The sequence below is a fragment of the Trichosurus vulpecula genome, chromosome 6 (assembly GCF_011100635.1).
Source record: "Trichosurus vulpecula isolate mTriVul1 chromosome 6, mTriVul1.pri, whole genome shotgun sequence".
In the NCBI taxonomy this organism is placed as follows: domain Eukaryota; kingdom Metazoa; phylum Chordata; class Mammalia; order Diprotodontia; family Phalangeridae; genus Trichosurus; species Trichosurus vulpecula.
The window spans coordinates 42,860,227-42,873,254 of record NC_050578.1 but is presented as its reverse complement, the minus strand read 5'-3'; the positions used below and the strand labels follow the sequence as shown (position 1 = coordinate 42,873,254).

General features: G+C 35.2%; 1 protein-coding gene across 1 annotated transcript in view; it reads left to right on the top strand.

Annotated features, from left to right (window-relative positions):
* Positions 1-13,028, top strand: part of ANK2 (ankyrin 2) — a 297,680-nt gene that overhangs the window by 216,510 nt on the left and 68,142 nt on the right. The window contains exons 26-28 of the mRNA XM_036763028.1: positions 74-176; positions 2,741-2,844; positions 6,511-6,546. Coding sequence (XP_036618923.1) covers positions 74-176; positions 2,741-2,844; positions 6,511-6,546 — 243 coding nt within the window. The remainder of the gene's footprint in view (positions 1-73; positions 177-2,740; positions 2,845-6,510; positions 6,547-13,028) is intronic.

Sequence of the window (13,028 nt, the reverse complement as noted above, 5' to 3'; positions counted from 1 at the left end):
TGCCTACCACCTCATCCTTACAAAACTGCTACTGCTGCTGACTTATGGCAATGACTGCCTGCCAACCTACCAGCCTTCGATCCTTCAGTTCAGACAGGTCCCACACCCTGAGCCATGCCTCCTACCTGAGGGATAGCGCCATGATTGATGAGACAGTTGTAATCCCCAGCCACCAGGTATGTGGAATTTTTTTTCCTTTTATTTCACTGCTCAGTGGTAAGTCTCTGTGTTTGCATGTTATTTATTCATAGAAATGTACTGGAGAAGAGTTTTAATCATTTTGTAAATAATATATTAGCTGAAATTTATTTGGCAAGGCAACAAGCCAATATCTATGAATTTTGAACAGAGATTAATCATTAGAGATGGATTCATGTCCCAACTCTGCTGCTAACTGTCTGACCTTGGACAAGCCATGTGATTTCTGTAGGCCTTAGTTTTCTCATTTGTAAAATAAACAAGTTGGAGAATGTATATGTGACAAGTTTAATCTGCATTATTAACATTTTCTCTATCACTTTCTCATACCTACACAATTAGCAAAACAATAAACCAAATCCTGATTTGTAGCATTTGCTATCTTTCAAAGTGAAAATGCACACACTGAAAATTTAACAGTTGGCTCTCCCATGCCAGTATGAACTGACTCTGACACGTCGCTAAATGAAATAGATGATTATGAAAGTCCTTCCTAGTTCTAAAAAATACACAAATTATAAAAATGTGCATTTTTCAGATTTTTTTCAATTGAGCAGGGAGTTTTGATTGTTAGCCTACTAAAAAATCATTCTTAACCCTATTCAATTACATTGCATTGTCACAAAAGATATGGAGAACCAGTGGTTGCTTTGTGTAATAAGAGAAAATCCTCACTTCTTCATCTTCTAGTCAGATGGAGATGATGAATGATCAGTTTAGATTAGGGCAAGTCTCCATAAATATATACTGTTAGATACTGGAAAAGGGGTACCACAAGAGATTGAGAATCTCTTTTGGTCACTTCTATGATCAATCAATTAAATAAACATTTATTAAGTGCCAAGCACTGTGCTAAGTGCTAGGGATACAAAAATGGGCAGAAGACAGTCCCATGCCATCAAGAAGCTTACAGTCTAGTGGAGCTGTCAGCAATGCAAATAAATACTTGTATACAAAGCAAACTGTATACAGTATAAATAAGAAATAATTAGCAGAGGGAAGCATTAGAATTAAGAGGGGTGGGAGAAAGCTGCCAGTAAAAGATGGGGTTTTAGTTGGTTTAGGTCTCATTGACTTTGGAATTCTAAGAACAGGGCTGGTCTTAGTTGTAGAACCCTGCAGAGATAAATTTCTCCCTGTATAGTTTTGTCATGGTTCTAGGAAATGGAGAAAAATAATTAAAGATATAATTCTCTAAGATCTATTGCATCTGTCCCTTCCTTTCCATCACCTATAAAATGATCCTCATAACCTTTAACATGAACTATCATGGTTATCTACAAGGGGTCTTCCTGCCTCCTTTCTTTATGTATTCAACTCATCCTTCACAGAAAGATAAACTTGTAGCTTACAAATATGATTAAATCACTTCTATGTTCAGAAATTTTAATAACTCTCCATTGCTTCCCAAATAAAACACTGATTCTTTGTCTTGGCATTCAAGATGCTTCCCGTGCTGATTCCAGCCTACCTTTGCAGCCTTGTCTCATGACCTCAGCTTCATCCTTGAAGCTGTCTCTGCTCTACCCAGATTAAATGTTCTCAAATTTCCCTAGAGCACTTTGTCTCTCTCCTTTGCTAAAATTACACATGTCACTTATTCCTCAGGAGAATGTCAATTTTTTTCTTTTTTTTTTAAATTCTGAACTTAAAAAACACCAAATAAAATGTCTACTCCCATATACCTTACAGATTAGGAGAGTATCATACATTAAACTGCAAATCTATATTACGAAGAACTTGTTTTTCATTTTAAGTAAGTAGCAAATTTAACATCTAACTTTCAAAGGTGTCCTGCTTGTCTGGGACTGCTTCTGTCCTTTTTTCAGTTCTCTTAAAGGAAATTGTTTGGACCCTAACTCTACCTTCTCTCTCTTCCCCACCTAATCTAGCAGATAAAAAAAATTAAGGAAACCAGTGTAACAAATATGCTTAGTCAAACAAAATAAATTCCTATATTGGGCATGTCCAAAAAAGTATGTGTCATTCTCTGTCTTAAGCCTATCACCTCCATTAGGTTCTAGATAGCATGATTCACCACTGATACTCTAGAATTATAATTGGTCATTGAATTGGTCAGTGTTCTTAAGTCTTTCAAAATAATTTTTTCTCTACACTACTGTTATTACATAAATTGTTTTCCTTATTCTGCTCATTTCACTCTGCATCAGTTCATATAAGTCTTCCCAGGTTTCTCCAAAACCATCTCTCTTGTTATTTCTTTTGACCCAATAATTGAATATAAATTCTAATATGGCAGGGGCTGTATCGATTGTCAAAGATGAATCCTAAATGCCTGGCACAGAACTTTATTAATAGTAAGCATTTAATAAATACTCATTGAATTGAACATAGTATCTCTACCTGCATTCTGGTTTGTTTATTGCATCACCAATCTGCAAAAAATTCTAGCCAATTATCACTATTTCTATGTAAATACTAGATTTATGTAGCTGTATAGTTAATTTAATTAGAATCATATTAGATAATTCATTTTAACTGAAAATATGGATTTTTATTAAATATTGTTCTTTGTGTCTAGGTATCAACTCTGGCCAAGGAGGCAGAAAGGACTTCCTATCGTCTCAGCTGGGGTACTGACCATTTAGATAATGTGGCTCTTTCTTCCAGTCCAATTCATTCTGGGTGAGTAAATCAGTATTATCTATCCAAACTAAAACAAAGATGAGAGTGAAAATAACAGCAGTTCCAAGTGGCTTTAGCTGATTTCTAATCTTAAAGTTGAGTTGACTTTTGTTCAGAAGAATTCCTTTAAAAGGGAGTTCCTTGAAGAGATCACCTATTACTTAAGTGTCTTTGAACTATTATTTGATTTACAAAAAAATCAAAATCCATAAGCTTTGAAAGGACAGATCAACAATATAAGGTGAAGTTCATCTTCAACTATTTATTTTCATTCAACTGAATAATTTCCAAATGGAGATACAAATTTAATGTCATCCATTGGAATATAAGTTTCTTGTGAATAAGGATTATTTCATTTTTTTATTCCCAGGACAATGCACAGTGCCTAGCCCAGAGTAGGTGCTTAATAAATGCTTGTTGATCAATTAATTTGTATTTAATTTTCATCTGAATAAACAAAGAAATGGGACTGATATTAACATGTTAAAGGACAGGAAATTGAATTTAAGCCCCTAATTAAAAGATACTTGAACTTTAGATTATTAAGGAGCAAAATTGGAATACAGGGTATGGATCAATGAAATGTGCCTTAAGCCACTTTTCTAATAGGTTTTAGTTCCAAGTTTGGTAGGTGATAACTTTGAATGCAAATATTAAATAGATAAATACATAATTTAAGTTTCCTCTTCAATTTATTCATCAAAAAGCCCTTTATATTCTGCTACTAAAATTCATGATTTCCTTATGAAATATTTAGCTTGATCTTCCTTTTCAACAACCCAGTTGGACTTGCCTTTCAATCTAAAATCTTCCACTTCTCTCAAAAAAAAAAAAACAAAACAAACAAAAAACCAGCATATTGGGAGTCCTAGAAATGAAAATATTTGGGCGATATGAATAATAACTAAAATTTATATAGTATTGCATTTTTATACTAATTACTATTATTATATTATATGGTATACAGCCTAATTTGATTATCCATTTTACAGACTAAAAAGGGCAAAGTTTAAAGCAAGTAGGTGATACAATGGATAGAAACACTTGACCTGGAGCGAGGAAAGCTTGAATTCAGAGCCAGTCTCCTACCCTTACTAGCAGAGTGACCAAGTCACCTAAAGCTGTCTCCATCATTCGTTCATCTGTAAGATGAGTGTAATAAAGCACCTGACTGTTGAGGATAAAATGAGATAATGCTGATAAAACGTGTTGCAAACCTGAAGCACTATATAAATGCTAACTTTCATTATTACTACTCCATTACAATCAGTATTATTATTGTGTTATACTTAATGGCAGAGTTGGATGTTGAACCCAGAAAACTTGAATCTTAATTCCGGTGCTTTGCCTGTTACTGAACGTGCACAGTGTACGTTGATTTTGGTTTAGACAGTGAATTCCAGTGAAGTTTGATTTAAGAAAATATAGAGATATGACATTTGGTGTGAGGGAAAAGAAAAAGTCATTGTTATCCACTGTACAACATGATTCTTCACTTCAGAAAAGGAATTAGGGGGAACTTTCTTCAAATTAGTAGTAGTCGATCAATTAAAGGAGGCAATTAGGTGGTGCCGTGGATAGAGTGCCAGCCTCGGAGTCAGGAAGATTCATATTTGTGAATTCAAATCTGGCCTCAAACACTTACTGGTTTTGTGACCCTGGGTAAGTCACAAGTTTGCCTCAGTTTCCTCATCTGTAAATTTAGTTGGAGAAGGAAATGGCAAACCACTCCAATATCTTTGCCAAGAAAACCCCAAATGGGGTCATGGAGGGTCAGACACAACTGAAAAAACAAAAATCAGCTGCAAATTTTCTGTTTCATCACATAAATTTATAAACAGCTTTTCCAAACTTTTCTATTTTATAAAGCTTAATACATCTGTTACTTGAGTCTAAAGGGCATTTCTATTCACTAGGATTTAAAAGTAGGAATTCAGTGATTGAAGTGATTTTGGAGAATCAAGGACTTTCTAGACTGATATCTAGGGGCATGTCTTTATCCTGGGACCTTTGACCAATGTTCTTAGGCAAATCTGTGTAGTCTGCAGGAAAAGACCACTCATATGAGGAATAGCTCTAAATTCTTTTAAATAGATGAAACATTCAGGGAATCAAAGTTCCTAATGTTTTTGAGGATTTATGAGTTCTTGAATCCTTCATCTGAATTGAACTAAGGGAAACCTTTGTTTCCTTGGCAATGTCTCTTAAATTTACATTTAAAATACTCAGACATCTACTTATTTTTTCCACTAAAAAAGGGCAAAAATGTGTTAAACACCACATTCTATATGTGGTGTTTATGAAACATGTATATGTATATGTATAACATATATAGGTATATGAAACATAATGAAAAATGGCAACCTTCACCATTATTGGTCTATTCTGATATTTCCCTAGTATGCAGTGTGTTATAGTGGATAGAAAATAGGCCCTGAAGTCTAGGTTCAAAACTTACCTTTGTCACCTATCAGTTTTGTCCCCTAACCTCTCAGCATCCCCCTAAAACTCTGACTATAAGTTAAAGAAAAGGTCCTGATTTGAGTTGGTAGATAAAACTTCCATGCCAGGAGTTCCTAACATAACATTCATAGTTTTTTTCAGCATATTTTCTTCTGATGATCTCATATTATCAGCTGAATCCAGTAAAATGTTGACAAATTTTGGAAACCTCACCATCATGAGGTTTCTAATATTTAAAAGATTGCCTTGATACCAGTGTATAGGTAAATAACATTCATAGCATGATAATTTTTATACGTCATTCCAGATTCTTAGCCTATTTTATATTATATTTATCATATATCTTCAAGGACAGAAACCATCTTTACCCTTTAGGGAGGCTCATTCTTTACCTTAACAAGGCTTGCACAAATATACACATCATAACATGAATGACTCTCAAATGTGAAACGGGAGGTCATACTTATTGAATGTTTTATGGACATGTCATTAATTTTATGCATAAATCTTTGTAGGGGGTACTAGAGAATGACAATCATTTTTAACCTTTCTCACTGTAGAGAGAGGCAACATGGCATATTGATAGAGGGCAAGTCTTTGGCATTGGGAAAACCTAGATTCCAGACCTGCCTCTGACTTGTGTTAGATGTTTGTTGACTATGAATGAGTCACTAAAACCTTCAAGGCTCCGGGCAATTCTCTAAGACTGTAAGTTACACATGAGTTGCCAGTCTGTGCCAGCATAGAGGTCCTTTGTAAAATACAAATTCAGATTCTAGAGACCATTTCTACCAAATTGTTTTGTCAGTTTTAGTGAATGCAGTAATTTCAATTGGGTGTATATATAATGAAGATATTTGGTAAAAACACTTTAATGGAAACAATCTTTAATTAATTGGTTTGTATAATATGAATTTATAAATGGATTTTAAAATTTTAAATTGGTAGCCACCATGAGATTTTTCCTCTACCCCATCAGCATTTACACAGGGCTTTAATATTTTCATAAGACTCAGCCATTGTTTCTATCTTTTCTATATCTAGATCTCTATATGCATGTATGTATGTATATATGTATAAGTACATATATATGGTGTGTGCACCAGTATACAATATATTTTAGTTGCATTCTCTTCTGATTTCTTTCTTTATATTTCATGTTATCCATTCCTTCTCTGTGCTAAAGTATCTATTCTGTTGCAGCCGCTCATCTCCATGTCTTGATCGTGACAACGGCAGGTGAACTTGTGCATAATTTCCTTCTCCAACATGTCACCCATTTTCTTCCTTTCGGATCATTTTCTCCTATCTTTACCTTATTCAGGATGCTTTAGTGTGGGGCTATGTGGTAAACAGAGATTTTTTCACCAGAGAGGGCCATTAGCCATCATTCTTCTTATATATTTTAGAAGGAAGGGTGGCTATTTCTTTTTGTGGGTGTACTATCAGTAATTAGGTACGAGGGTGCTTTAGATAATGTAGACCATGTGGCAATACTTGCCAGTTTCCTCTCATGAGAAGGAGCTCTATAGGTGAACACAGGGTTTCTATAGAAGGTCTGCAAATTGGTTCAATTGCTTTCAAATCTTCTTAAAGGGCTATGATTTTAGGTGGCACTGTGCCAATCCTAGAGTTTTTCACCATGGTCTAGTGGAAGCAAAGATAGAGATGCTCTTTAATGTAGTGTATCCTAAGTTTTATGCATTTAAATGAATATCCTTGGACCATTTCAGAAAATTATATCAGTAACTTTTCAGTTAATGTTCTAATAAAAATGAACAATTATTCCATGTTAATTGGAGCTTTTTTTAAAGTGAGTCAACAAGCATTTATTAAGTGCTTACTATGTGCCAGGTACTGTGCCAAGCACTAGGGATAGATACAAAAAAAGTCAAATTAATATTATTCCTCAATTATATAGATAATTATTTTTTCACTTACATACTATTCCTTTTGTAACATCAGTCTACATGAATAAAATATAACCTAAACATGAATAAAATATAATCTAAATATTCCAATTTCAAATAACATAATATATTATATTTATCTCTAGAACTACCTTTTGTTATTATTTCTATAGCAAGTTAAGGTTTACAAAGCTTTTTTCCTCATGACAGTCCTATGAGATTGGCAGTGAAAGTATTATTATCACTTTTTTTTGCAGATAAGAAACCAAAGCTTTTAGGGGTGGAGTGACTTACCCCAGGTCATCCATTAGTGGCTTTGAGATTTGAGGACTTACACTGAATCCAGGTTTTCTGATTACAAGACCAATGCTTTTTTTTTTTTACTACCCCATGGGTTTTTTCAAGCAACAATGAAATTAAAATTACACTCACTAAAAATCTGATGATGAACGGATTTTTATTCAATTGTTTCTTGTACTCTATTTTTATCAATCCCTCAACTCACAGAATCTAGAGGACCTTTGAGATAGGAAAGAGATAGTTTTTTTTTTCCTTTAGCTTCTTAGAAATCAGATTTACCTCTATAGTTTCTAATTGTACATTTGTGGATCACTGAAGCAACCTGATAAATGTTCCCCCTATACTTTCACCCAGTCACTAACTTGGAATGTCTTAATCCTTTTTCCCACCCAGCCTCTCCAATCCCATTCCCAACCCTGGTCTTGAATGAATTAAAAGTATCTAGACCTAAAAACTAGCAGAATTTTTGGAGATGGATGTAGTGTTCTGAAGATTGGATTCCTTATTTCCTGCTGCATTAACTGAAGCATGTAACCCTGTTTAGCTCAATGGAATCTACTTGTTAGGCGAGTGGTCTGCTTAACAACACTATGTTGCTTTTGCATTTTTCTCTCAAATTGTGATAACTTGCAATATGTCACAATTTATAAAAAATCCAGTATGATTTTGTATTTTGCATGATTGCTGAATTTCATTTGGAAAGTAAGTCGAATGTTTAAAATTTAAGCTAATTTTATGCTGTATTTTTGTCTGTACAATCCACTTTCAGAGCTATGTAGCTTAATATTTTTAATCAATTGACAAACATTTATTAAGTACCTACCATGGCATTTACAGCTTTCTGCAGAGCATCTTAGTTGAAAGTGTTAATGATGACACAACAAAAATTATAAATAAATATGTGTGTATATATTCACAAATGTGTATATATACATATATACGTGTATTTATGTGTATACCTATATGTATGTGTTTCTGGCATTAATCATGGTCCATTGATTCCGTTAAATATTCCTCCAGTGCATCTCAGAGAATAATATGCTTTTCACCAATCATTTGTAATTTAAAAGTCTTTGTTATCTTAGTTAATATTAGGATGGTACTCCAATGTTATTTCAATGCTTTATGTAAAGAACTAGTTCGTTAACTGAAATAAGACATATAACTTACAATACTTAAATATTTTGAGTAATATTTGATTGTTTAAGTTAAGCATGTATACATATATGTATGTATGTTCTATTCATACATACCGACACTAAATCACTCACACCCCTCTGCACACATATATACACCCCTGTCCAAATCTTCACAACATGTCCACCACTACTTCTCAACCAAGATTCAGAATATCCCTACAAATCTTTACCTGTACTTATGAGCCTCAATCCTAACCTCTTTGCAACACAAACATAAGGGAAGGCTGTGCAGAAGGAATAAGCATCTATTAAGTACCTACTATGTGCCAGGAACTATGCCAAGCACTTGATAAATATTAGCATGATAGAGCCTCATAACAAACCTATGAGATAGGTCCTGTTATTACCCCCATTTTAACATTTGAGGAAACTGAGGCAGACAGAATGACTTGCCCAGGATTACATGGTTAGTGTCAGAGAACAGATTTGAACACAAGAATTATAGACTCCTACATCCAGAGCTGGAAGGGACCTCAGAATTGGTCTCATCCAACCTAATTCCATTTCACAGATGAGGAAGCTAAGGCCCAAGTGGATAAGTGATTTGTCCATTACATTATTACTGTTAACTTTACTGTTGATTCCTATCAATATTTTCATTAGTCTACGACTTTGTGGAATTTGGAGTTCCAGATGAGATAAGAAATGGACCACGATGTGGCTTTTTTCAGTATCTCAAAAATCAGATTTACCCTGACGTTCTCTATTATACATTTGTGGATTACTGAAACAACCTGATAAAAATGTTTTGCCTCACTACTGGTGCAAACCGGGTGAAGTGACTTGCCCAGGGTCACACAGCTAGTAAGTGTCTGAGGTCACATTTCAATTCAGGATGTCTTTCTGAGGCACTCTGTGCACTATAGCACCACCTAGCTGCCCAATGTACACACATACTTCCCAAAGAATTCACATTCTTTTAAGACCTTTCCTTTTCCTTCAATGTCATGATAGAGACTTGTTCCTGTGTCATTCATTTGTTGCTTTGTACAGTGTTATTTTGCTCATTCTAAACTTTCTTTGACTAATTGTACCGCTTATCTGTGTAGTGGCACTGAGTAGTCTCCTCTCTTCTTTTTTTCAATGAAAAAGCTTAAATAACCCTTTAAAGTCTATATTAAAATATTTATGTTATCTGATAAATGCATTTCTTTACTTTTAACAAGCTTCTTAAATCAGCAGCCAGATATAAGCAGTTTTCTTTAGTATTTCTTAATACCTACTCTTTTCTTGTTCTACTTTTGAATAAATGTTTTATATGTGAAATTCCTGTATCTATTTTATATATTCATCTGTATAACCAGTTCAGTTATTTGATATTTCTGTTGTCATTTAGCATCTGATTTATTTCTAGTATTCATTGATACAATTTGTGAAAGTATTTATAAATTCCTTTCCAATCTATAGATTAGCATTCTCTCCTATTGTTTTTTTCTCCCTTCAGACTTCAATTAGCTTTCTAAAATTGTTCCTTTTCTTATTGTATTTCCTTTTTCCCTCACCATATTGATTTTTCTTCTTTAGCTTCTTACCTAGAGTCAGCAATAACCTTAGTCCCTACTTAGGATCTTAAGATCATAGATTTAGAACTGGAAGCAACTTCTTCTGGTCTAAACCTTTCATTTTATAGACGAGTGAACAGAAGCCCATTGAGGTTAAGTGACTTGCTGAAAGTCACACAGGTAGTAGACATCACAGGCAGAACCTGAATCTGGGTTCTTGCTAGGATAAACTTTTTTCTTTCATTTATACATTAGGCTCTTTAGGATATTTTCTTATCTCCTTTCTCTGAACCATATTCTTTATCCTCTTATTTTGGTTATGTGCTTTGAATTTTAGTGCAGTATCCTATCCCTGGGCAGCTAGGTAAGGAAGTGGATAGAGTGCCAGGCCTGGAGTCAGGAAGAGTCACCTTCATGTGTTCATATCTGGTCTCAGATACTTCCTACCTGTGTGACCCTGGGCAAGTCACTGAACCCTGTTTGCCTCCGTTTCCTCATCTGCAAAATGAGCCAGAGAAGGAAATGGCAAGCCACTTCAGTACCTTTGCCAAGAAAATCCCAACTGGGGTCCCATAGAGTAGGACATGACTGAAATGACTGAAAAGTAACAAATCATATCTCTGGATATACAATGGCACATAAACTATCTCCCCTATACCTCCTGAAGAGGAAAGTTTACTACTTCTTCACAGAATCTTAAAAAACTTAGGGCTGGAAGTGACTTTTGAATTGATCTATTCCAACACTCTCTTGCTATATACAAAAAAGCCAAGTCCTAGAGTGCTGAAGTAATTTGCCTAAGGTCAAGGCAAACCAATCACAAATCTATTTCTCTTCTGATTTCCTGTGTAGTGATCATCCCATCATCCCCTTGTAATCTCTGTTTTAGCACACACCGAGATCATCTGTTAGTAACAGCGCACTTGCGCTAACCAATCCAGAAGTCTTTGTGCTCTTCTATCTTTGTCCATTTCTTTATTTTCAACAAAGTACCTTGACTCTAAACAATATAATGAATTATTGTCCTACATCTACCTTCAGGACACTAGTCTTTGGGCAGATATATGTTTATTTCCTGATCTTTGTCCTTCTTGATCCATTTTTATCATTCTTGATGGAAAAGTTAAGAGTCATACCCTTCATTTCCCTCATTCCAAGTCTTCTTGTATCCTACATTAAGAGAACAGTAGGAAATGAAGGAATTTTGCTGTTCCTCGGTTTTCTGTCTTGGAACCTATTGAGTGAAGCCCTATCCTCTGAAGTAGTTAGTCATCTCTGTGTCTGTGACAAAGTCTATGCAGAGACCAAAGAATAGTCTGTTATAAATAAAATACCTTTCTCCTTCACAGTCTCTTCTGTTGTGTTTATATATACATGTGTATATGTATATAATACATATGCATGTGTGTATCTATATATACACACACACACATATATTACACACACAGAGACATGTACACATATACAGCCTTTACAACAGACCTGACCACAAACTACCCCAAATAAACCACAGCAAATATATGTTAAATGCCTACTGTGTGTAAGGCACTGCTTTACATGATATTACAAAGCTAAAAGAAAAAAATGGAAGTCTGAATTCTAAAGGAAATTATATAATTTTGTAAGGGTAATCAGATTATAGGGACAGCTAGGTACACAATGGATGGAGCACTGGGTTCTGAATCAGGAAGTCTCATCTTCCTGAGTTCCAATTGGGCCTCAGACAATTACTAGTCGGGTGACCTTGGGCAAGTCATTTAATTCTGTTTGCCTCAGTTTCCTTATCTGTAAAATGAGCTGGAGAAGGAAATGGAAAATTACTCCAGTATCCTTACCAAGAAAACCCTAGAATGGGGTCATGAAGCATTGGACACGACTAAAATGATGCAGCAGCAACAGCAACAAAATCAGAATATGCTCAAGTATATGTGCAGTATAACGTGATAAGAACAAAGAAAAAGTCCAAAGTAAGCGATATAAGTGAATGTAGGGAGGGAGAGATTATTTTCGCTTGAATCAGGGAAGGTTTCAAGGAGGAAGTAGCTATTGAATTGAGTCTTGATGGAAGAGGATTATAACAGCAATGATGTGCAGAGCATGCTTGTCAGGAGTGGGGCAGAGCATCCACAAGTATACAGAAGTGTAAGAGGGAGAGGGGGCTATATGTGTGGCTATGGTAAGGTTGGATTGGAGAAGAGATGGACAAGAGACAGGGAGATCATTAAAGAAGCTAGAGAAGACAAGGCAGGAGGGTTCGCAGGCCTTAACTAATATGATAGTGACAGTTTGAGTAGGGAGAAAGGGAGGGGAAGGGATGGCATGGGAAAGGTAATGCTCAAGGTAGACGTGACAGGATTGTAAAAGCAGCTGGTTAAAAGCAGAGTGTGATAGAAAGGAAAGAAACATAGATTACCCAGTCAATCAATCCAAAAACATTTATTCAGTAACCTGCTATTTGCAAGGTGCTGGGAATATGAGTACAAAGAATGAAATAGTTCCTATTTTCGAGGAGGTGACTGAAAAGTTTTGAGCCTTGAGGATTGGGAAGATAATACTACCATGGACAAAAATAAGGAAATTGAGAGGGATGAGCAGGATGAGTTGAGCTTTGGATTTTTGGATTTGAGGTAACTTTGAGACATTGGCTGGTAAGGCACAGTGTATGATAATGGCTGGGCTTGGAGTCAGGAAGATCTGAGTTCAAATCCAGCCTTACACACTTAGGAGCTGTGTGATCTTGGGCAAGCCACTTAACCTCTGTTTGCTTATTTCCTCATCTATAAAATGCAGATAATAATGGCACCTACCTT